Genomic DNA, 26,642 nt, shown 5'->3' on the forward strand with positions numbered 1-26,642 from the left:
ACCAATAATAAAATAGAAAGTCATTGCATTGTGAAGTGTGCCTTCTAGAAGCTTCTGGATAAGTTAGGTTCATTGAACCTAGACATGTTGACTTGGAACAATCTGATTGTTGAATGTCCTCCCTAAATTCTCCAATTTGTGTCGAGAAATTGTGTAAGTATGGAAATTTGTTTGGAATACTCTTCTTGCTACCATCTGATTCTGATTGGGAGCTTATCTTTAATTCTTCAAGAGATGAAATCCTTCAAGAAGTTGCCCTGATTACTTCAATAGGTCTGGGATTGTAAATGAAATCCTCCAAGGAATTTCTTTCTATATTTTCGCCAAGTTTGAAGACTTTCCTTTCTTGATGCCTTGAAATTCTTTCATGTGCCCTGAATTTGGAGAAGAACTCCCCTATGCCTATGCCACAATGGGGGAGATTGGAACTTTCTCTGTGATGTATTTCCCATACTTAGCCAAATATTTTCGCCAAGTTTGAAGACTTTCCTTTCTTGATGCCTTGAAATTCTTTCATGTGCCCTATATTTGGAGAAGAACTCCCCTGTGCCTATGCCACAATGGAGGCAATTGGAACTTTCTCTATGAAATATTTCCCATACTTAGCCAAATTTTGGCTATTCCATTTCGTTGTGTGACACCTTCATGTGAACCTTCCAACACCTAGCCAAGATTTTGGCCATCTCTATGCTCAAGTGAACTTTGCCTATGGATTTGCCCTCAATTCTGAATTCGGCTTGTGCTAAGTAGGACAAACTCCACCCTCAAACAAGGATTTTATTCATTTCCTCTTTACTTTTCCTCTTTATTCTTCTTCTTTCTTCTTGTTTTCTTTCCAACACTTAGTCAAATTTTGATTCTTTTGTTGTGGAAAAATTCCACACGGCCATTTTTATTTTTTTTTCTCTTGGCAAATTCCAACACTTGGGTCGGACTTTGGAAATTTCTTTCCTTCCTTGGGTAGGTGAATGTGTTGGCAAAGAGTTTAGAAATTCATGTGTGTTCAAAAATTTTCAGGTGTTGAAAATTTCTCTTGAATTTATTTTCCCTTTGAAAATAATTCTAAGTGTTGGAAAAAAATATAAAAATATTTTAGGTGTCGAGCTTTATTTTCCAACCCTTTCAATCTTGATTGATCTTTCAATGGTGGATCTCATGCTTCTTTTCCAATTTGTTTGTTCCTCTAGCCATTTTCCTCTTGCATGGCGAATTTGGTCTCTTGCTAGGTCGAATTGGTCATCCTGCCATCATTCTCTAGTCATGGTGGACTATGCACATGTTTGGACATACTAACTTTGTGCCATTTTACCTTTCTACCTTCAACTTCCCCTAGGCGAACTTTGTAGATGTCTAGTCATGTGTAGGTTGATTGGCCAACTTCTCTAGGTGTTGGGCGGACTTTAACCTCTTCAAGCCATCTTTTCCTTCTCTTTGGCAAACTTGATCATCTTTGTGTCTATGCCAAACTTCATAGTCTTCCAACCATAGGAGAACCTCATGAATATTTGGACACATTCCTTAGCTAGGCGGATTTTAGGCTTGTCTCGCCATCAAACCTTACTCTCTCTCCTTGGGTGGGGTGGACTTGACAAGTGTTTGGACATTTTTCTTGACTCTTTCCTTGGCGGACTTTATCATAGCTTTGCCAAGCTTGGGTGGACTTTGTAGATGTCTTGCCACTTTCTTACATAGCTGGGCCGACTTTGGATTGGCCATTTCTTGAGCGAAATTCATCATAGATTGGACATTTTCAACTTTTCTTTCAATCCACCAACACTTTAGCCAAATTTTCCTTCATCTTCCTTGGGCGGATTTGCTTCTTGCTTAGGGAATTTCCTTGACACTTAACCAAATTTTGAAATTTTACTCTCCAAGGTATCAACACTTAGCCAATTTTCTGAATTTTTTCCTTGGCGGACTTCAACTTGTGTTGGACGTTGTGCAACTTGGTTGGGCAGACTTCACAGCTGATCGGACGTGTCCAAACCTTGGGCGAGAATTTTGACAGGCTCTTCATATGTGTCCAAACTTTGGGCAAGAATTTTGGCAGGCTCTTCAGACATGTCCGAACCTTGGGCGAGAATTTTGGGCGAAGTGGATGGATGCTTTTCGAGGGCGGACTTGACATTGGTCTGGCCATGTGCCATGTTTGAATCCCTTTCATCTCTGCCATCCTCAAGTTTGATCTGCCATGTCAATGATTGATCTGCCATGTCAATGATTGATCTGCCATGTTGTCTATCTGGAACATCTGGAACAAAACCCTAGCCTAGAGTTTTTGATGGACATATTGTTATTGATGTCAAAGGAATGATAGAGATGGATGACATCACTGGACGATGGTTTGAATCTATCTTATTGCCAAACTAAGTCTCGAGACACAGTGACAGAAAAGACATTGAGGAAAATATAATGCTAAGAAATCCCCTGTTGAAACATACAACAGAAGATGTATCACAGAATATAATTATATGCAGTCTGATTGTATACTCAGAATATAATTATATTTCAGTACACATATAATGAATCAAATCAGAAATAAAATGACTTCATAAAACAGTAGTCATACTATGATAGCCACTCAGTAAAACAGCATCTATGATGACAGCACAGTAATATGTATACAGATATACATAATAGAAGTATATAAAGCGATATATACCAAGTATAAATATACAGAAATATATATTCAGCCACATATCGAGTTTATTTAAAAACCATGGTGGAGTCAAACACTAAATAGAATCTGAAGCAGCGAAGACAATATGTGTTGATGATAAAGTCAGCGGTCAAATTCATCTATGATAGACTTGTTTTTTATGGTAATATGTTTATTTTAAAAAAAAGGAGAAACCCGATATTGGTTCAATATCGCATTGCCTGAAGTGATACAAGTTATACCGTATCATTAGATAACACTTGTAATATCGTATTACAAGTCTTAATATGTTATTGCCCTGTATCTAAAGTTAAAACACAAATCGAATCAGCAACATGTAATCTTCTTCGAAGATTATAGATTACGAAGGCTATTGTTCGTATGATATTATATCTATTTCAAGCAGTAACTTAATACCGCATGGCTGATTAGTTGGCACCGATTTTGACTAACTAAAGGTTATTCAACAATCGGTTTCCAAATCAAGGAGGTGTGACCCTTCACGTAGAAGGAAAAATGAACAAATTGTGGCTAAGAAGAGACACAACTTTTGGTCATAAAAATGTGGGGGATATATATATATATAACGAACATGATAGGAAGTGAAATATAGTGGTGATGGTTATACTAAAAATATAATTTCTGAATGTAATAAAATTCTGAGACTATACATCTGAGTATAGAGAGTTCTCAGAAGAATAAAGAAAGAATTCTGGTATGTATATGTATATATAATTTACAGAGATAACAGAAAATACTTGTGCGAGAGTATAGCAGGAGTATACAGAAAAGTTGGTGGTCTATTTTAAGGGGTTGAAGCCTCTTGTAGGTTGGAGCCTACAAATTCAGTTTAGGGAGTTGGAGCTTCTTGTAGGTTGGAGCCTACAAACTCAGTTTAGGGAGTTGGAGCTTCCTGTGGATAGGTGCTCACAAATCAAGTAAGGGGTTGGTGCCTCTAAAGTTATTGTAAAAGAAATCTTTAAATAATCATCTACCATGGTTTTCTCCCTCATTGGGTTTCCACAAGAAAAAGTATTGTGTTCCATGTGTTCATTATAAGTGGTGTGTAATTCATTAAAGTTGTATCATTATTTCAGTTTGATTTAAGAAGTAAAATTATATAATATACTGATTCACCCCATCTCCCCCTCTCAGTATATTAGAGTGCTCTTCAGTTTTTACCCTGCTTTTTACACTTGGAGACATAATTTTTTGATTCTAAAGACATGGGCACTGATGCCATGACCTAAGGGACCTAACCCTAGGTCTACTTTCAAAAAAGTAGAAAAAACCAAAAACCAAAAAAACAAGCCCAAAAAGTTGCTTCCCGAATTGGTCCCAAAGTGCCAAAAATTTAAAAAAACATAATTCCTTAAAAATAGGAAGGTGTCAGAATTGACCTAATTGCGATTTTCATCCTTTGGGCCTTCTGAGCACTTTGACGACATCTAGACACTATTCGGAGCATGAATTCCCTATTTGACCTGGATGACTTCTCAAAAACTAGACCGGACTTAGCAGTTGCGACACCAAGGCAAAACCCTAAAAAAACAGGGGGTCCCCATTTGCAATGGGGCGATGTGTGAAAAGGTCACAACAGGTCCCAAGGAGCAATGGAAATTTTCATGTACCTAACCAAATTTCAACCGTGGGATGCACCTCTCAAACTTCTTCACCTACCTTGTTCAAATTGACCTTACTTGACATCTTCCATTCAATCTTTTGCCATCATAGGCTCTCATCAATATAAAGGTTAATAGCGAAAGACTCTGCCACTATCCTAGAAAGGAAAACAAAGTGGGGGTCCCCAGCAATGTGTGAAAACATCATAACAGTTCCCCTTTTGTCTTTGATAATATCTCTTTGTTAGGCATGAGTTTTCCAAGTATATGAAGATGATGATATTTTAGCCTTTGAATTTAACTATGTTTTTTGTTTTTTTTGCATCAACATTTTGGATAACACTCGATGAATCTTTATATCTTTTGCATATCAACATTTCAGATCACATGCTGAGATTGTTAGTCTGATACAAAATGTCAATGCAAGAAAACAAATGTAGTTGAATCCAAAGGCTGAAATATTGTCAATTTCTCTTTCATCGTTTTTTATATTCTTTGTTTTCTTCTTTATTTATGCTAATGGTTAATATCTTTTGACATTAATGGTCCTCTCTAGAGTCATCCTCATGGATGAGGATTCATAAAGTGTGATTCAAAATGCTGATGCAAGTGAGTCGCAACAAAACAAACAAAATTGAATCCAGAGGCTGAAATACTCTCAATATCTCTTTAATCATTTTCAATAGTCTTTGTTTTCTTTTTTCTCCTAATGCTAATGGTTTGGATCTTTTAACATTTATATTATTCTCTAGAGTTCTCTTCATGATAGGTTTCGACTTATAAATATGATCTCTTCAAGTGAAACTCATCAATTCTTCTAACATCACTTTGTCTTTGTAACTCATTTAACTCTTCTCAAATGGTATTCAAAGTTGTCTTATGCATTGGAAATTGCTTCTTGTTGTCACTCTTCTCGGTGATTATGTAAGTTGAGATAGTAAAAAGCACAAAAACAAATAAGAATATCTCAAAACACTCGTTACAAACTGAGTTTTAAACTAGTTTGGCCCACTAGAACCTATACAACATTGGACTATTGAAGATAAAAGTCACTGACAGACAAATCTCAAAGAAGTCCTTCATGACCAACTTGTATTCTCATCTCTATTTAGCTTCACGTCAATCAAGTTCACATACCACCAATAAAAAAAATCAATTTTTTCAATTTTTGCTTTCCAACAACAACGATCATTACCAATCAAAGTAATGGAACTTGCTAGGACTCGCCTGGACAGCGAGTCTTGAGCCAAATGACCCTAAGCACCCGAACTCAGACTCAGGCAAGTCCCGACGAGACTCGCAAAGACTAGCGAACTCCCCAAATCTAGGCAAGTCCTAACTCCTAGACTCGGTGACAGTGTGCAAAAATGTAACAAAAAAACATAAAAAAAGGGTTAAAATTTGATTTTTTTTGCTGTATATTATCTCTACAACCCTAAAAGCAAGTCCATTTCATTGTGTTGGCAAAATAGGAGAAAATAGAGTTGTGAGGAAAAATAAGAATGCATTGTAGGGCAACCAGCAAGGAGGTGGACCAAAAATCCATCAACAAACCACATTCAAGCAGCTTCATAATCACATTTGGTGCATCGAGAGCTTTCTACCAACGATCGGAAAGAGGTTGTGTTTCATTTCAAGTTTGTTCCAAGAGCTAAGATTTTTTTTAATTGGTTTTTTTGTGTTTTCTAAGCAAAATATTTGTTTTTTTTAACATTTCAATTCATTTCCTTTCAAAGAAAGAATAAACCCTACATTATTTGTTTTGGAACAAACCGTACATATTTTTTGTAATAGTTTAATAAAAGTATAATCACAATTCACAAATGTTCATTTTTTTGTAATTATGTGTTATTGCAACAGCCTTGATCTTTTGAAATCATACTTTTCACAATGTCTACTACTAGAACCCCAACTAAAAAGGACCTAGCTTGGAAACATGTTGAAATTTTTCACAGGCAAAAGAAAAGGAGAGGCAAAATGTAAATATTGTAAAACAATATTTCATGGAGGCATAAATAGATTGAAATACCATCTTGCCCACATACCCGGCCATGATGTTGAATTGTGCACCCTAGCAACACCTGAGGCTATTAATGAGGTGCAAGTGCAATTAGAAACATTTGAAATGAAAAAGGAAATGAAGAAGAGGTAAAGGGAGGAGTTGGCGAGCATTGGTGGTGTTGGAAAGGCTTCTTCCATGCCTCCATTTTGTCTAGTGTTAGTGTTTGTGCTAGTGATGATGCTAGTGTTGGTGCTGGTGTTGGTGTTGGTGTTGGTGTTGGTGTTGGTGTTGGTGCTGGTGCTAGTGCTAGTGGGAGTGGGAGTGGGAGTGGGAGTGGGAGTATTAGCATTGGTCCTAGAGTTCATAAATCTAGGATAGTTTCATTTTTTGTGCCATGCACTACTCCTGGTGCCCAACCGTCACTTGAGAGCATGGGTTTGAACAAGGAGGCACATGATGTAGCTAGATGTGCAATTGGAGACTTGGTACTATCGCACCATTCCATTCCATGCAGCCAGGTAATTCTTTTTTATTTGATTGTTTTAAGAATTATAGTTTGATTCTTTGTCTCACGAATTTTTATATTTAGATGTATGCCGAATTCAAATTTAAAGTTAAACTCTCTATTATACAATACTTATTTAATTTATTTGTGACATGTGTTAGGTCACCTTATTGTCAAAACTTGGTTGATGTCATAACTATTTGTAGGACGGGGTTTAAAGCCCCTAGTGAAGATGACTTAAAGGGCTCAATTTTGGCAAAAACGGTGGTTGATGTAAAAGCCACAATAGAGGAGTAGTGCTTAGTATGGAGCAAGAAGGGTTGCACCATCATGATTGATGGTTGGACCAATAGAAAAAATAGGATGCTACAAAATTTTGTTGTTTCTTTTGCAAGTGATTGATCATTGTACTTCCCTCAATGCATTAAATAATTTGAATTTGATTTAGTGATTAATATTTTTAATTTATGATTTATTGAATCATTGATTTTCCTTCTTTTTTAGGTGGCACCATGTTCATCAAGTCAATTGATGCTTCAACACATTCGTAAAATGCCACATTAATTTGTAAGGCTATAGAGGAAGTCATACTTAAGGTGAGCGAGGAGAATGTAGTTCAAGTGGTGACTGACAATGAAACAAATTGTGTTGTTGCAAGTAGACTTCTGATGGAGAGGCACCCAACAGTATTTTGGTCTCCATGTGCCACCCATTGCCTTGACCTCATATTGGAGGATCTTGGCAACCTTCCATGGATCAAATCATGTGTGGATGCAGACAAAAATATTTGCAAATTTGTGTACAATCATGCTTGGGTCCTTAGTCTAATGAGGCAATACGCGGGGCAAAGGAGTTAACTCGTCCTGCCATCACTAGATTTGCCACTAATTTCATCACATTACAATCTTTGATTCGATCAAAGGCAGCTTTGAGGCATATGTTTGTTGGTGAGGAGTGGACTTCCTCATCCTATGCTACAACCACTACAGGGATTGATGTGGCAAATTGCATTTTTGATGAGCCAGGTTTTTGAGTACCTTGTGCAGAAATTGTGAAGGTAAAATTTAATTCTACATTATGTTTTAATTTTTATTCATATTTTTCTTTTATTTGCTTATTTTCATTCACACTTACTTATGTTAAGTTAATGTTTTACAATACTTGCAGTTCATCAAACTCTTGGTAGTTCTCCTACGAGTTGTTGATGGCGAGAAGCCCGCAATGGGCTACATATATGAGGGCATGGATAGGGCCAAGGAGGCCATTAGATCTATCTATGGAGGATTTGAGAGTAAGTATTGTCCCATTTGGGAGATCACTGATCGGAGATGGAACCTCCATCTTCACTCCATGCAGCCACTTATATCTTGAATTCGGTATAACAATTCCACTCTAATTTCAAGGCGAATGAGGAGATTCTTAATGGGCTCCACTGAGTGTGTAATGTCCCCATTTTGAAGAAGAATTAATTAATTAATTTAATTAATTAAATTGTCCAAATTATTGATATTTGTTTTTTATGGATAGCTTGATTAATTATTTTAATTAATAATATTAAGTTAATTATTTATAAAGTTGTCAAAAAAAATAAAAATTAAAAGATGACTTTATATTTAATTAATTTAATAAAGTGACTTAATTTAAAACAATATCATAAAGTCACTTAAGCGAAATAATATTATTTCTAGAAGCTTCTGGATGATGGGTTAGAAAAGTATAAAAGGAGGTTTAGCTCAACTTCTTGGGATCCAGTATTTGATATTTGCTTTGTGAAGTTTGTGGAGCCTAGGGTTTTTGCAGATTGTTGGTCATTGGGAATGATACCTCCCTTTGATTTGCATAACTGAGGGGGTGAGAGATCCTTTGAGGGGTTGCTTTGGGAGTGAAGGACATCTCAGTCTTTCACATTGGAGCTCATCAAGTTGCAGCATTATCCATGGTGAAAATCTGAAGACACATTCAAATTCGTAGAGTTTGAAGACTATTTGATTTCAGCGTTGTGGAGGAAGACAAACGATTTTTGTAAGAGCATTTGGAGAGATTTGTGGTGTTTGCAAGTGTATTTCAGATCTGAGACAAATCATGTTCCTACCTCCAATTCCACAATTTTGTTCATTCCTCTTCATTGAGGTATCGAATCACACACTAGAAGTTAGTGCCAGCTTTGAAGGAGAAGGGCGATGATTTTTGGAGGTGCTTGAAGGAGAATTTGAGGACACTTTAGAGATAAGACTAATCTGAAATAAAATTGTTCAGACTACCCTTACCCCATGAAATTGCTCATAGTTTATCATTTTGGAATCAATTTACACCAAAGAAGACAACATTTCAGTTAGGGAGATAAGGCGATTATTTTTGGGGAAGGAAATTGGAGCTAGCTGCTGTCATTATTTATTATCAGATCATGTATGTTGCAGCAGGGGCGATTTTTGGATAAGGAAGATTTGGTAGTTAGAAGGCTTTGATCTGTTAGAATAATATTTATTTACTCTGTTAATGGTCAATAATGTATTTAGTTAGGTGATATCTTAATTGCCTTTTGCAGTGTGTAGGTAGTTAGTTGGGTTAGTTGGCATATTAAATATCTACAGTACTTTATATGTCTATATTTTGTAATTCCTATAAATGTATCTCTTCCCTTAGTTAATGAATGAATTTTTTTACCAATGAATCTGATTTTCACATGGTATCGGAGCCTAGCGACTAAAAATTTGGTCTTCTAAAATTTCGAAAGGAATTTTTAAAGCTTTTCAAGATCATTTTTTTCTGCCCTAAAAATCGTGAATTTTTTTTTTTCTAAGGAAAATTTGAGGGTTTTTGTTTTCTGATTTTCGTGAGTCTTTCTCATGAAAAAACGAAACCCTTCTCTGCAAATTTGTGGTTTTTTTTCTGAGGAAAAAACGAAGCTTTTTTTCCAGCATCGGCTCTTCAAAACCCGCGATTTTTTGACGGGATTTTCTATGCGAAGGGTTTGTGTTTTTCACATCTGATTTTCTAGGTATCTTGAACAGGTCGGATTTTTTTCTAGGATTTTTTGTTGCGCAAAAAAGGTTTTTTCTACGGCTAGGGTTTTTTTTTTTAAATCTAAAATTTGTCACCTAGGGTTTTTCTAGGTTTTTTTGGGTCTACAGATTTTTTTCGCCTAGGTTTTTTGCACATTCAACAAGGGTTTTGACCCTTCAGTTCAAGTCGAAATTTTATTTTGATTGCAAATTCTTGGTGGGTTTTTCAAAACCTCAACTAAGTCACCATCAGATTTTTCTAGATTTGCAGATGTTTTTGCCTAGGGTTTCTGCAACTTTGCCTAAGGTTTTGACCCTTTGTTTCAAGGCAAAAAAAAAAATTGGTTGTAGAATCGTTGTGGGTTTTTCGAGATCTGAATTGGGTTGTCATCATATTGTTTTGGATCACTCAAAAATTTTTGCCTCGAAAACCATGCTAGGGTTTTAGTTTCTGCCTTAAAAATCTGACTTGCTGAATTTTTGGATAAAAACCCTTTGTTTTCATCTGCTGGTTTTTGTGCCTTGGAATTTGTGCCTTCACCAGTTCAATCTCGAGGTATGTGATGGCATCTCTGACGAATATAATGCTCGAAAGTAGCCAGAAATTCATCGGCCGCAACTACAACACTTGGAAGCAGCGTATGCTGACCATTTTTTAGTACGAATGTCTTGATGCAAATGTTTTGGGCAAATCTCAATGTCCAACCACTGTCGGAAAAGATCAAGACAAATGGGATAAGCGCAACCGAGAAGTTTTCATGCTCATTAAACTCTCTGTCACAGACGAGCAGCTACCTCAGGTATCGTCCGACAAAACATCGAAGGAGATATGGGATGATTTGAAGAGTCTCCATGAAACCTCTAACAAGAGCAGAGCATTCTTTCTGAAGAATATGCTTTTTTCGATTATGATGGACGAGAGGACACCTCTGCAGGATCACTTGACCAAGATCAAGGACATCCGTGACCAACTTGAGGCGATTGGTCGAACAATGGAGGAAGAGGACATGGTGGTCATCACTTTGAAAAGTTTGCCCAAATCTTATGAGCATTTCATCGAAACACTCAATATCACTTCCCCTGACATCGATTTGAAGTTTTCCAATCTTTGTAACAAGCTTTTACAGCAAGATCAGTGGCACCAGCAATTTGGAAGTAGTACCAGTTCCACCTCCACAGAGCAAGCGTTCTTTGCCAAATCTTCTGCGAAGAACAAAGGGAAGGCTCAATCTTCTCAGCCGAAAGGCTCTAGTTCTTCTCAGGACAGCAAGAAGAAGAAGAATGTTTAGTGCAATTATTGTAATAAGTTTGGTCACATGAAGGCAGAGTGTCAAATTTGTTTGGCTTTTGAACAAAAGAAGCAGGGAGGGTCTCAACAGAAAGAAAATGTCGTTGAACACTCTAAGTAGAAAGAATCTACTTTCTATGCTTTTATGGCCAAGAGAACAGCAGATCCGGTACTCTGCTGCCTAGTATATTGATTTGGGAGCTTCGTGACATTTTACTCATCGTCAGGATTGGTTCACGAAATTTGAAGCATTTTCGGATTCAGTAATCTTCGAAGGAGGAGAAGAGTACACAATTGCTAGTAAGGGTGCTGTCCAGATTCACTCAGGAGGTAGAAATTTAATTTTTCTTGATGTCTACTATGTTCTAGGCATGGAACATAATCTCCTCTTCGTCAGTCAGATCATGAGGCATTCTCCTCAATTAGATGGTCTTCAGTTCGTCCATCTATAGCATCGTTGATAGGGAGACTCGTACTACAATCGCTATGGGACTTGAAGATAATGGTCTATATAGACTTGCTGATTCTGGCGATTCTCAGGAGCACGCTTTGGTTGCTCGAAGTACATCCATCAGAACACTTTGGCAGCAGCGTTATGGGCACTTAAACGTGCACTATCTCTCTAAGTTATATTGGGAGGGTTTGGTTACTGGTCTACCTGAGATCCAACCTCAAAATCATGGAGTTTGTGGAGCCTGTCAAGCTAGGAAGCAGCATCGCACACCATTCTCGGATGGTGATTCTTGGCGAGCCTCCAAGGTTCTTCAATTGGTTCACGCTAATGTATGTGGGCCAATGAACACTCCATTAGTTACTGGTTGTAGGTACTTCTTGTTATTTGTTGACAATTTCAGTCGTAAAATGTGGGTGTATTTTCTGAAAAATAAATCAAATGTGTTCAGTATATTTCAGCAGTTTAAGGCCTTAGTTGAGAAAGAATCCGATTCTCAGATTGTCACTCTAAGGTCAGATAATGGGGGGGAGTTTTGTTCCAATGACTTCTCTACATTTTATGCTACACATGGCATTAAACGCGCCATTACACCCCTCAGCAGAATGGTGTAGTTGAACGTAAGAATCGCACCATTACTGAAATGGCTCGTTCTATGATAGAGCATCGCAATGTTCCTAAGAAATACTGGGCTAAAGCAGTTTAAACTGCAGTCTACCTTCTGAATCGGTCACCTACACATGTCGTTAAGAAGATGACTCCTGAAGAAGCTTGGTCAGGATGCAAGCCTAAAGTGGGCAATTTGAAAGTCTTCAGTTCTACCACTCATGTATGGATTCAAGACGCCAAACATGCTAAGGTGGATTCAAAGAGCCAAACACTTATGTTTACTGGTTACAACGGCAACCACAAGGCCTACAGGTTGATTGATGTGGAGACAGATCGTCTCATTTTCAGTCGTGATGTTGTGGTTGACGAGACTACTGGTCCATTTATGCCTTCTACTACTCCTAGTCTTGCGACTCAATCTGTGAAGACTCTTGATGTTGGTGTTCGTCTTCCTCTTGGTTCCCATGATGGGAGGGATTCAGAGCATTCTAACTCTGAAGATGAGGAATCTACCGATCCAGCAGCACCTGATTTTCCACAAGATTCGCATCCAGATGACTTTGTTCCAAAAACTCCAAGGGATGTTGTTCCTCCAATGCCAGATGTTGGTACTTCTACCCTCGGGCCTAAGTGGTGGGCCAAGACTATCGGAGATCTTCATGATGATGAGCTTATTGAGGGCAGATCCACTCACAGAAAGAGAAAGCAGCAAAATATAGTCAACTTTGCACTTATGGCCAACATCCACAGCATCCATGAGCCCCAGACATATTCCGAGGCTAAAGGCAATCCTGAGTGGGAAAAGGCTATGGAGACAGAATACCATTGTCTTCTGAAGAATAACACTTGGGTTCTTTCTGATCTGCCTCCTGAGAAGAAACCTATCAGCTGTAAATGGGTTTACAAAGTGAAGTATCATGCAGATGGTAGTTTGGATAAGTCCAAGGCCAGATTGGTTACTCGGGGTTTTACACAGTAGGAGGGCATTGACTACGAGGAGACTTTTCCTTCTACTGCCAAGATGAGTACAATTCGTCTTCTTCTCGCCATTGCAACTCAATTTGGATGGAAACTTCATCAGATGGATGTTAAGAGTGCATTCCTCAATGGTGACTTGCAGGAAGAAGTTTATATGACTCAACCCCCGAGCTTCAAGGTTCCTGGTAAGGAACATCAGGTTTGCAAATTGGTAAAAGCCCTCTATGGCCTGAAGCAAGCCCCTTGGGCTTGGTACTTCAAGATTGATCAGTATTTGGTTGAACATGGTTTTCAAAGCAATCCCTCTGACACTAATCTGTGCATCAAACTTTCCGGTGATGAGATCCTTTTTTTTGTTGTCTACGTGGATGACTTGATCATTACTGGAAATTCAGCACATTTGATTGTCACAATCAAACAGGGACTTGTGCCAAGCTTTTGACATGACAGGGCTTCTCCATTAGTGCTTAGGTGTCGAAGTGTGGCAGACTGATGAGAGTATCTTTATTTCACAGTCCAAGTATGCTCGCAGTTTGTTGGATAAGTTTCGAATGCAGGGTTGTAAACCTTCTTCCACACCTATGGAGAAAGGGCTGAAGTTATCAACCAAGTCTGATTCACCTGTCGTAGATGAGATTGAATTAGCCGTAGATGAGACCGAATTCAGGCAACTAGTAGATAGCCTCATCTATCTCACTGCCACTAGACCTGACATCAGTTTTGTTGTTAGCTACATCTCTTGCTTCATGACAGCCCCAAAAGTTGATCATTGGATTGCAGCAAAGCGAGTGTTGCGATATGTGAAAGGCACTTCCAACTATGGCATTTTGTATAGAAGGTGCAACTATCCAAAGCTGATTGCTTATACTGACTCAGGTTGGGCAGAATCAGTGGATGGCAGAAAATCCACTTCTGGGTACGTATTCAATTTGGGTACTAGTGTCGTCACTTGGAGCAACAAGAAGCAACAGGTTGTGGCTCTTTCCTCGACCGAAGCTGAATACCGGGAAACAGTCAAGGCCGTATGTGAGGAAGTTTGGCTCCGAAGGATGCTTTCTGACATGCAGATGCCGCAGACAGGTCCTTTTCCCTTGTATACTGATAATCAAGGGGTGCTCAAACTGGCCAAAAATCCAGTCTTCCATGAACGTACCAAGCATGTCGAGCTTCATTGTCATTACATCTGTGAGCTGGTAGAAGACGGATGGGTTCAGTTGCAGTATGTTCCGACAGCAAATCAAACTACCAATATTCTCACCAAGTCTCTGAGCCCAAATAAATTTGTAAAATTCAAGGGGCAACTTGGTGTTTTTGACAGATTGACTATTAAGGAAGGGTGTTAGAATAATATTTATTTACTCTGTTAATGGTCAATAATGTATTTAGTTAGGTGATATCTTAATTGCCTTTTGCAGTGTGTAGGTAGTTAGCTAGGTTAGTTGGCATATTAAATATCTACAGTATTTTATATGCCTATATTTTGTAATTCCTATAAATGTATCTCTTCCCTCAGTTAATGAATGAATTTTTTTACCAGTGAATCTGATTTTCACATGATCTATATGATATTGCTTGCTTCATCAACCCTCCAACAAGGCGATTTACATCAGGTTCATTTTGACATCATTGCTTTGGTAATTTTCAGTTGTATGCAGACTACAATGGCTGCCAATAATCTTCAGAATTTCTGAATATTAAGATGTTAGTGTTTGATCATGGTATTGTCATTGTAAAGGCTTATTGGATCATCTTTTTGAAATAAAAAGGGGGAAATAAGGTTGGATTCATATTCCATATTGTCTGAAGTATTTATGCTAACTGTTTGACGTAATGACAGCAACTATAGATGTATGTTTGTGTGTCTAGATTGGCATGGAACTCCATAATTTAGTGGCATATGCATTTTTTATAATTGTCTTTGATCTTTCATGAGAAATATGTGTTTGATGACCTCCATACCAATCTGAAACTTCTGAGACAACCACATCAGCATAACACGCAAGTTATCCTGCAGTCCAGAAACCGCATAACACACAGGTTATAAGACTGGGAATCAGCACAGCAGGTTGACAGCATATTGTTTGACAATATTCCTTGCGTATTTAGTCATTTATGAGCAGGGATATTTCAGAGTGATAGTGTGGATGTCACCTGGTGACACCAGCCATATAGTCCACAAGATAGAGGCCTTTTCTAATGCATAAGGAGACCTCTCTTCTTGTCAAATGTGCAAAGAAAATCAGACAAAATTGCAGCGACGTAAAAAAATATTTAAGTGCATAATTAAGTTTAAAATTGTAATAAAATTTTCCTCATTTTATATTATTATTAAATGTTAAAACTTGAAACTTAAAGTTAGAAATGAGATTGATTTTTTTTCTTTTTCTCATCTCAGATAGATGGTGGCAAATGTTTGGTGCTAAAATACCAAATCTTCAGAGGATAGCCATTCGCACATTGAGCCAACCATGCAATGCTTCAGTTTGTGAGTTCAATTGGAGTATGTTTGAGCACATGCACTCCAAGAGGTGCAATAGACTGTCTGCGGAGAGGTTGAATGATCTAGTCTATGTTCATTACAACCTCTATCTTAGATAGAGACAGGTTTTAGAACATGACTCAACCCCAATCACACTAGAGAAGGTTGATATAGAATTTGAGTGGATCACTAAGGCTATGGATCATGTCTTAAGTGACGAGGACCTTGATTGGGTTGACCAAGCAGATAGAGAGGCTGAGTTTGTAGCCATGGCAGAGGAGGAGGATAGAACACAAGCAGATAGAGGAACAACTGATGTTGGTGAGGGTGGCATGGTTTCACAAGCAAAGATTATGGCTACTACATCATCCAGGACCTACCTTAGATGCATTCGTAGGAGTGAGGCAAGCTCATCTGAGCCATAGATTTGTAGTTATTGTTTTGATATTTGTTTGGAACATTTGATGTCATGGATTTCATATTCCATAAGTTTTATATGCATTTGACAATATTTATATATCTAAATTTGCTATTTGCTTCAACTACAATTTGTGCTTATACTTATGTGATCAATGTATACTTGTGTATGTGATCAAATTAGCTTCTATTTGATGATTTTATTGTATCTTTAAGGTTGTTTTAATAAAGGATGCATGAAAAAAGTTTTAAATCCTTGAAAATCTCTAAATTTCTTGGGTTTTTCACTTTGTCAAGTCTTTGCCAAGTCCCGAGTCGAGTCACCCTCGCCGAGTCTGAGTCTCGTTACTTTGTTAACAATAGTAGACTATTATGCTCATTCCAATTTATGAAAAGAAGAACAAAGGGCAATTGTGAATGACAATGAAACTAATGATTCACGTCAGATACAAACTCAATGAGAAAACAGCATCAAAAATTTAGGCATGAAATGAAAACTATATAAATACGGTATGCAACCGAAAGAGACAATACTGATATAATATCTCTCTCTCTCTCTCTCTCTCTCTCTCTCTCTCTCTCTCTCTCTCTCTATATATATATATATATATATATATCTTTGTGTGTGTGTGTGTGTGTGTATAAGAGCAATGAATTCTCTAAAACTGTATGGAATTGTCATTGTCACATTATACAAGAAAAAAAGAAAATTGAAAATGGGATATCTATTTTATGATAATGGTCTCCAATGCAAGTGTGGCTCACATAGAAGACACATGGTAGAGATCATCAATCAACTCATTACAGCTCATACATATAAGAAGGGAAGGGATTCAACATGACAATTGACCTCAAGTCATAAGATCCCTCTTATAACTCAAAAATTAAGATGAATTAAGTAGATCACATGATAGACCATACAATGACATTCTTTTTTTTTATTTGTTTGTCTTATTATGGCACTAAAAAAGGGAACCAAAACATTACCAAAGAGCTAATGAAGACAAGACTCTATAAAGAGAATCTAAGTTACCGAGTATGCCCTTAAGGCATCTCGCACCCATACCAAGTATGTCTAGGTATGGATTTGTTCAAGGGTAGACCTGGGTACGTAGGCTCAAGGTACCATATCGGGCATACCCAAAGGCACTAAGTGCTAAAAAGTAATAAAAAAGAGTTTTTTGACCTTTATTCGACATCCAAAAACCCTAAAATGCCCCTAAAAGCATCATTTTGCCCAAAACAAAAATCATTTTCCTCCCTTCACTCTCTCATTCCTCATTTTCTCTTAAAAAAACTAATATATATATGTGCACACACATATGGATGTACCCAAACCCTCATACCCAAGGGTGAAAAAATTTGCCCACACCCACTTACCCAGTTCTCGTACCCGTACCCAAACTAACAACTTGGAAGAGAATATATCAACTCCTTAGGTAGGCAAACAAAATTCTGAAGTTTGAAAGATTTTGATGTTGTGTCCATGCAAAATATTTATTAGACTAGAAATACAAATACGGATTTAGAATATGGCACCAAAGGCAGCAATCAAAAGTAAATAGGAAAAGTTCAAATTGATTATAAGATATCTTGTTGCTTCACTGTGGATGAAGATGGTGACCATGTGAGACAAACTGAACTATAGAATTCACTTTAGAAACATATATAAAAACACTACAGTACCTTCCTTGGGGGTTAAAACCGGTACAAATTCAGAGCAACTCCTCACACACATTAAATTGTATACACTAGTCAATATCCAAGAAAGAGAGAAGGAGCCTGTAGAAGAAAGCAAAGACCCACATATTATGGGGTTGGGTAACCCAGATGAATGGGACCTCCCTCCCACCGCTGGCTTTATTGCACTTTTTTCTTTATTTGTTATTTGTTTATGTTTTATAAATTTATTATGAACATGGAACTTAGAACCTATTTCCTTTTGGAGTCTGTGGCTTATGTGGTTGTTTCCCTTTTGGGACCACTTGTTATTTGTAACTTCATCTCACAGTTTAGCCAGTTTGATTTTGGGTCAAGATTCCATGCTGCCCACAATTTTTTGAGGATTAGTTGTTTTATCTAGCCTTGGTAGTTGGTTTTAATATTATATGGTATAATTCATCAAAAGAATATGCAAGAAAGAGAAAGGATGGGCTATTAAATACTGAAAATCCATACTGTTTCATAGATTAGTTACTTCTCACAAGAGAACTCAAGTTTATAAAAAAACTCCAAGAAAACTACACTTTAATGGACACCTTATGCCAGTTTGAGATTCTTTTCTAAGAATAACTCTGAATTAAGATACAATAGGTTCAATGAAATCTCTTGAAACTAATTCATATTCCTTATGATATGGTTATTTAAAATAAAGCTAATAAGTTTAACTATTTGCATGATTTCAAGATTTGCGGTCTTCTTTGGGCAGAAAGAAAAGGCACAAGCTTAACAGTAGGATTGAATTTATCACATTCCATAAACATGAGTATGAGTGCTTTTGGATTCAACTCTGCAAGCTTTTTGGTATCAACAATTTGGATCACTGAGTGTGCTCCAAAACATTGATGCAAAAAGACTTACACAGTCAAATCCAAAAGCATTCTTACTCAGACACAAGTTTAGTGAAATAATTAAGCAGCAAAAACAATACCAATGCCAATTCTTTAAAGGCTCAAATCATAATATGAATGAAAAGTTAAGAATAACTGGAATTAAGGTAAATATTTTCAACAAAAATAAGCTTAAGCCATAAAACTAAGTAAACCACATTCATTACGAGATAGTTGTTAAAAATAAAGGTAGCCAGCTCAACTATTTGCATGACATTACAAATTGGGGTCTGCTTCTGAAACACCAAGTTTAAAGAAAGGCACAAGTTTAGGAAAACGACTGACTAGCATTAACAATGCCAATGTTAATTCTAGGAAGGTTAAATCCCAATATAAATGAAAACTTCAAAGCCTGGATCCCATGATAAAATAAAATATAGCACGCATCGACCAGTTGCCAAAAACTCAGATTAGATTCATTATGAATGATTTCTGAATGCAAAAATATCTAAAAACTTTTATATTTGAAATGAACTCTGTGTCACAAAACAGACCGTTAAAAAATGCACTTTACATTGAAGGTTCTACCCAAATCATATGTCCTTTCCAAAACAATCCTTCTTTGCCAGTATTATTTTAAATCACCAAAATATAAAAAAACAGTCAAAAAGAGGAAGATGGCATACGTAGAATTTCCAGATGACATTTTGCGAATATCCCAGAGCTTAGTTGTCTGGTCTTTTCCATTGGAGATAAAGTACCGCCCATCACCACGACTATCGATAAAAGTAATACCTTCCAAGTGCCCAACCAGACTCCCTGCTGGTCGTGCTCTAGATGTAAGGCATCGGCGATCCCAAACCTATAATAAACACACACACACACACACAATATAAGTTAAAACCAATAAAATTTATTGCCTAAGCTAGACAGAACAAATGCTAGGCTGATATAATTTCATAAAGAAAAACACACAGAGAGAAGCACTTGTGCAGAATACCTTGCAGCACTTATCATCACTTCCAGAATAAATTAAGTGACCAGTTTCATCTGCAAAGGCCACAGTATTGACATCATCCTGCACAAGCAAAGCAAAAGCATACTTTCCAAATAAATGAAGAGTTGTTATGATATTAAATACTGCTGATTTCAGATTATCAAACAATTTCAGATAAGAATCATATGGAAAAAGGAAGACTTTTGGACTAACTTAAGGAGGTAAGATGTAGATGGAGACATTGCCAGGAATGTTAAAATAACTAATTCATAAAATGCACTCTATATACTTCACAGTAATTTGTAAAACAACAGCAGAGAATAATTTTCCAAACTCTTCATTCAATATTACCATTGATTTTATGTCCTGATATCAAGACCATTCAGATGTTTTAACTGCCCAGGTATATGATCCAGTTATGATGACGTGTAAGCTTCTTTGGGAACATAGTATCTATATTGTTTTCTATTGCACAACACATGTTTAGCCAAACTTGGCATTGCAATAGCAAAAAAAATACTAACTATATTTTCCAAATTTGAAAGTGCAATAAGTTATAACGCATGTTTAGCCATCACCACATTGAAAATATAGGGCACTACCTTGTGAGCTTCTAGCTGTAAAGCAAGTTTGTCTGCTTGTAGATCATAAACATATATAGATCTGTCACTGCTGCCAGCTACAAGTTCCCGTCCATCAGTTGAAAATTTAACAGAAAAAAGTCCAAAGGAGTGATCTCCTGTTGCATCTATGGAGAAGTCAAGTCCTTCATGAATTTCCTGCATAGATTCAGTCCATCAAACATCTCCATTATCTTCTATTATTTTGTTTACAATATGAAAACTATGGAAAGAGTAGCACAGATCAATGCTCATTATATTTACATTCAGTGCATCAATGTCAAAGAAAAGAATTTATATTTTAATATTTATGTATATCGTAACTCTTTTGCTCATACTAGCATAAAAAATTGGAGCTTGTGCCTATGTTCATATTATTTTTACCATATGAAATGAGCATGATATGCAAGTCAATCTGCAAAATATACCGTGATATTTGCTACTGATTCAGTGCCACTGCTTCCAACATTCACAATATGTACAACAGGTGTGATACTAGCATAAACCTGAAAAAATAACAACAGTTGTGAATATTGTATGTTCATGAAATTTTGCACCATATATGTTTTTTGGAATCTTCAAAACAAAATGACAGTTTCTACCCTTTTTGTTACTCATAAAAGACACAATAACTACAGGATACATTAGCATAATAATGCATGTATGGAAGTCAGACAATTAATATTTCAGATATTTTCGAATACTCATCCACCCAGGCGGAGGCCCTGACTTGATTGGCTAAAGCATCCTGTTGCAGGAAAGAGGTCACCAGGTCCAGTCTCCCCCCTGTCCCCGTGGTACCAGAGGGCGTGTCACGCCAAAATCATCGGTCACGTGAAAAAAATTTACCAGGTGAATTGCAGTTTATAGGGGAGCTATCCAATTCTTGCAGTCTAAAAAAAAAATACTCCTCCATCAACTAAATTGGAATTAAGAAGCAAATTTAAACCTTGGATTATATTATGATCAGTGAGGAAACTTTATTGATTGCCTATATAAGCAAGACATATTGACAAGTAGCATAAATTGCAGCCTAATTTAAGCCCCCTATTGCTAGAACTTCAAAACAAAAACCAATTTAGCGCAAAACTAGATTTCCCCAAAGATGATTGGGGAAGCTCACTTGAAACATCAGACAAAAGCTCGATAGATTCAGCAAAGTTATTCCAGAAAATGCTTTGACACATTTAGCAGCAAATTACACAAGTTAGACATTGTAATAATAACTAGAGTTATTAGTCTCCTCAACATTGTATAAATTCTAAAAGGCAAAGGGAATGTCATGAGTTCGTCTGATCACTGTTTATTTTATTCAGATGTGGCAGCATGTTGAACGCCGTTGATAACACCTCAATGCCAAGTTGGAATATCATTAAGAATAGAATTGCCACTGAAATCATTCTGTTGATGAGTGTGAAGTCTAAAGTTATGAATATCTTCAATTTCTAAGCCATTACATGTCCAGAATTAAAATGCATTTGTGAAATTACCAAACAAGCTCACAATTAAAACTAGCATAATATATTTGCATTCAAATATTTTTAGCAGGAACCAGCATACTAACTTCACATAGAAGCCTGATCTAGGATTCACCAAACTCACAAGATAACGCTGATCAGGCGAAAGTGCTGTGTCAGTGACTGTCCAACGTAAGCTCCTGGCAGACACATTCTTCTGAACTTTCCATCCCTTGTCCACATTGTATATTCTTATATGTCGGTCCTGTTTCATAGGACCACAACACAATCATCTAGATAGGATCCTAACAACAATCTTATAGAGCACAGTTACTCTAGTGTTCTTTTAGTTTTATTTTATCTTTCTTTGAAATGAGATAAAGGGAAAAATGAGTGTTTAAAATGGAGATTTTTTAGTAGAAGCCAGCTGTAGTAAGTGCTTGCAATTACCTGAAATCCAGCCACAAACAGGGAGCCATCTATTGAAAATTGTCCCACATAGGCTCTACTGTTTAACTTTTCAACTTGAACTGGGCCACCAGTTGGCATATATCTGCTGGCAACATGACAACGATCTGCTGCACTAAATTTCCCTCTGCCAGACACATTTGCTTCTCTGCCTGCAAGCATAGAAAATGTTGAAATACAGCCCTTCTGGTTTTTCCCGTATACCCTGGATAGCATTCCATTTGGAGCTGTACTCAATTTTGTTATATGTGCAACTTCATGTTCCAGAGGAGGTATGTCTTCTCTTTTCTCTCTTCTGCCCATACTTGCATTTGAATGCTCCACTTCGTGTGCATCACCTAAAAAGATACCAAATGGTTCTTCAGAAGAATCATCCATACTAAACCCTTCATAACTTCCATCACTATTATCCCCAGTATCAAAATGGTTTTGAGGTTGGGAATTCCCCATGGCAATCCTTTCTCTTCTGATTGCGTCTTCTGGTCTTTGATTAATTTGGTCCCGATTTTCTGGCACCATGCGCAACTGAAGAACTCCAGCAACCCGAATGGCTCGAAGTGCAAAACCAGAATTTGTGTTCTCGTGACCCACCATTTCTAAAAAGAGTAAATGAAGTTTACCAAAAAAAAAATTAGAAAAAAATCCAAGGGAAAAGACAACGGCAAAATGTGAAGAAAAAAGCACGTCTCCAAAAGACGGTGACTAAAACGGGGGTCAACAAGTGTCTGGTAAAGTGAAGGTTCAAAGAACAGTTATTCACTCAGTTTCTACAAGTTATTGAGTAGTCAACATTTCCAAAAAAGAAAATTTCTGATTCCAGAGAGTTGGCTGCAAAAATAATACCTTTTTAACCAATATCTCTGCAAGATTGTGACATCCAACCATGAACTTCTGGCATTAAAAGTCTTGGACAGAGCACCGGAATAATAACTCAATGTTCAAAAATAATTTAAAATTCAAGCAGAAGATGCTTCAGCAGACAATGTCAGGAAACATACAACCCCCAATCTGCATAATAAAAAACCAACAAAATTGTTACAAGTCTGGATACAATTTCTACAGAATGCGCAACAACAGTAAACCTGAAAAGCAAGTTACCAGCTATGTAGATAAAATTGTATACAACACATGTGGAACCCAGACCAACAAGCCAATCGTTTCAAATTCAATAAACAAAAATGATTTCTTTGAATAGGAAAGGAATTACAACTTAATAGGATAATATTTATTATTTAATCATCACACCTAGGTATTAAGAAAAAAAAATAATACTAGAAGTGTGTCTTCATGTGGACAAATATTTCTAACTTCTTGAAGCCTTTCAAAATTCAATGGAAAAAAAATACAAAAGTTTTGTTTTCTATAGAATGCTTAAGAGGAAATAAGTAGTTCGATATACCAGCTTCTATTATTTCAGTTGAATAATATGCATCTCTACGCAAACCTGAACTTCACTCAGTATCTCGTCAATTTTGGACATGGATTGATTGTAGCTTTTGACACAACTTTCTAAACTACCAAGAGCTACAAGGGAAATATCATCTATTTAAAGTATAGTCGAAGTAGAGTTTGCAGATTATGGATTGAACTGTGAGTACAAATTTAATTCATTAACGTTTCGGATCACACTAAAAATGCAAACTTGATCTCTATGGACTGTGGAAATCTCATGTGTTTATATAGTATAATCAGAGTGTTCAATTCCATGGCAGGTACATATGCCTGTGACAGAGAGTTATGGTCCCAACCGTACCAAACACAAAGAAGAGTATACTAATAGTATTGCAATACTCATTAATGTAAATTGTGTGTGGTGATACTGGTTTGAGTACAAAAAAAATTCCATGTTTGAAGTTTTAACATATACTTGCTTTGCATTTACCTTGTTATAACCATGCTTGACACCCTTTAACTTTGTGTCTATTTCAGTGTGTCTTTTCATATCGAATTTGAAACCTGAAGATCTGGACTTAGCGCAATGGGTATCAGAGCTTATTGTTACAAAATGCACTATAAGTATAGATACATTACATAGACAAGTCTCAGCACCCAACCAAAATGGCAAAAACATATACCCTAATTATGTGCATGTGCCTGTATTTGTTGTGCAACCATACTTGTACCTTAGGTCACAAGTTCGCAACTTAGCCAGCATGCCTTGTTGATAACCCCGAGATATATATATTGAATTGTGCACACCTTATGTTTCAGCCTCATGACCAAGCTCCAAACAGGTCCTAGCCAATCCATCTACACCAGGAGTATAATAGCAATATATGTCTTGATCACCTAAACTTGGGGAGTTAACATCAGTTCCTTTGTGCCCATATCCTACACACAATCACACCCATTTCACCTGGGTGGATGGCGGTTCCGTAGAAAAAAGTTCCATCGTCTTCAACTGATTGCTTAAGCCTCAAATTAGAATCCCACTTACAATGATATGATTCATGGATTTCCATGGGTTAATGAAGAATCCAAATAATCAAATCTGGAAATATTTCAAAATAACCTGACACAACCATCACACAAATTTATCACATCTTAACTCAACTACCTGCTATAGATCCAGCGTAAATTGCTCAATTGGCACTCTCCCTCTCACCCCTAGAAAGCAAACATTCTGCTATAGTCTTTCCTAGCATATCCAAGTGAACCTGATGGTTAACATCAAATGTTTCTATCTTGTAGGCACAACTTCGATCTGGCAAGGATAGAGTATGTGCACCCTGCAGTCCGACTCAGACAGGTTTGACAGAGGTCCCATATGCACGATTCGTCATGAAACTTATAGTTAACTTTCCTTTCATTTGACAATACCACACGCGAAAACATCACATCCCGATTAATGAGGTCTCACTGCAATCGACGGCAGAGTTTTCCTAGTCTGGAGGAATTTATGCAACTGGCCTCAGAATTTCCTGCATGAAATTTTTAACTTCACTCGTAAACATGAATTATCAGATACGAGATGGCAACTAATAAATGTTGAAAGCATGAAATGTGCACTCTATTATATATTTATAATTAATTAATTCAGGTGTAGTTTGTTTGTAACCAAAACCCATTTTGGACCGTTACAACGTGAAAGAGCATGCTGTTGTGTTTCTCACAACCAGGATCCAGACCAAGAGGCCAAGATTTATGGAATAGAAATTGGCGAATCTTTTCAATTTAAAAAATAAGAAATATACGTTTTGTAGGGGAATTGTGAGGACAAATAAAGAATTTGCTAGTGCTATGTGTATGTTTTAATAAACGGAACCTTTCAAAGTAACTTCTCAGTAATTTGGTAATTGATGAATCTAATTTACAGAAAATCTTGCCGAGTGGTGAAAAAGCAAATTGTCTTTGGTGCACATCCATTTGACTCGGTGGCCTGCCAAACGCAGAGGTTTTAACCTACATCGGCCAAAAGACTCAATTCCAAAGGATTGAACTCCTGCCATTTCACTTGTAACTATAAATCCACACCAAAATACAACTACTCTGTATTCTTTCCCATAATGAAGCTCACTAGAGGATTTTGGCCAGTGCCGCTAATGAAAAACATCTAATTATCCTCAAATAAAAAAATACTGGCCTCTGCGCATGTGGTTTAAAACCTAATTTCGAAAAATTAAACCTCAAGCAACAAGTTCATGAAAATTAACAAACACAATAATAATAACGCCGTCAACTGACATAACTTTCTGTTATTTTACATAGCTCAGACAAGAATCCGTAACAAACCTGCAAAAGTCCAAACATTTCCTTATTAATTAACAATCCTGTCTAAATTTCCATCTATTAACTTGCATTCATAACCGATAACAGGAATCCCGTCTGAATCGAGTATGCAATTCTATTGTTGCGTTTCTCGTGAGCATTTTAAATGGCTAGAAACAGACATATTCTGGAAGAAAACGATACGTAGCGATTTGCCGGCAATTGAGCAAAACGAGAGAAAGACTGACGATATACTCCGACAAGTTTGTGTACTAACCGCAAAATCTGTAGCAGGTGCTTACCCTCTCCTAGTTGAAAGAATCAAAGCCGAAAGATTCGATCTGCAGACCTCCTGGAATATAGACGAAATGTTTCTTCAGATTATTATGTGAATGTAAATATCTCATCGGCAATGACGTTAAATTAGGATTGAATTTTGGAGATAGATATTGCTATTATATTTTTTTATTATTATTTTTATATTTTTAAAGGTGCAGTCATAGTTCTGCCGTCGACAAAAATATTCCTAGTAACTGTAAAAAGACGAAGTTTGAAAGTAACCTGGCATCACTGTTTTAGGTACTTTAGATTGCTTTCGTTTCGGAATTTGGAAGTACAAAACATGAAATGAATCGCAGTTATCAAAATTGAATTAATTGATTATTGATTATTGATTATTGATTATTGTAATATAAATAATATATATTATTGGTTTCTATATGATGTTTAGGTTCAATTAGTTGGTAATAAATGAATCTATCACAAGTTAGAATTAAAATAGTTATCAAATTTTTTAATGTATATTTTTTCAAGTTTTGAAATTAATTAGTT

At 36.8% G+C, this 26,642-nt stretch overlaps 1 protein-coding gene across 4 annotated transcripts in view; it reads right to left on the bottom strand.

Annotated features, from left to right (window-relative positions):
• The window catches only part of LOC131077149 (LEC14B homolog), a 39,907-nt gene extending 13,663 nt beyond the window's left edge, over nucleotides 1–26,244 (bottom strand). The window contains exons 1-8 of one of the 4 annotated variants that reach the window (XM_058014578.2): nucleotides 26,114–26,244; nucleotides 22,947–23,111; nucleotides 22,086–22,699; nucleotides 21,781–21,900; nucleotides 20,607–20,684; nucleotides 20,161–20,337; nucleotides 19,562–19,639; nucleotides 19,248–19,423 (exon numbers count right to left, since the gene is read on the bottom strand). In XM_058014578.2, coding sequence (XP_057870561.2) covers nucleotides 19,248–19,423; nucleotides 19,562–19,639; nucleotides 20,161–20,337; nucleotides 20,607–20,684; nucleotides 21,781–21,900; nucleotides 22,086–22,697 — 1,241 coding nt within the window. In that variant the 5' untranslated portion in view covers nucleotides 22,698–22,699; nucleotides 22,947–23,111; nucleotides 26,114–26,244. Of the gene's footprint in view, nucleotides 1–19,247; nucleotides 19,424–19,561; nucleotides 19,640–20,160; nucleotides 20,338–20,606; nucleotides 20,685–21,780; nucleotides 21,901–22,085; nucleotides 22,700–22,946; nucleotides 23,112–25,835 lie in introns of all 4 variants that reach the window. The other 3 variants (XM_058014581.2, XM_058014577.2, XM_058014579.2) reach the window with 3 other exon arrangements.
• Nucleotides 26,245–26,642: the final 398 nt, after the last annotated feature.

Source organism: Cryptomeria japonica, chromosome 9, assembly GCF_030272615.1.
Source record: "Cryptomeria japonica chromosome 9, Sugi_1.0, whole genome shotgun sequence".
In the NCBI taxonomy this organism is placed as follows: domain Eukaryota; kingdom Viridiplantae; phylum Streptophyta; class Pinopsida; order Cupressales; family Cupressaceae; genus Cryptomeria; species Cryptomeria japonica.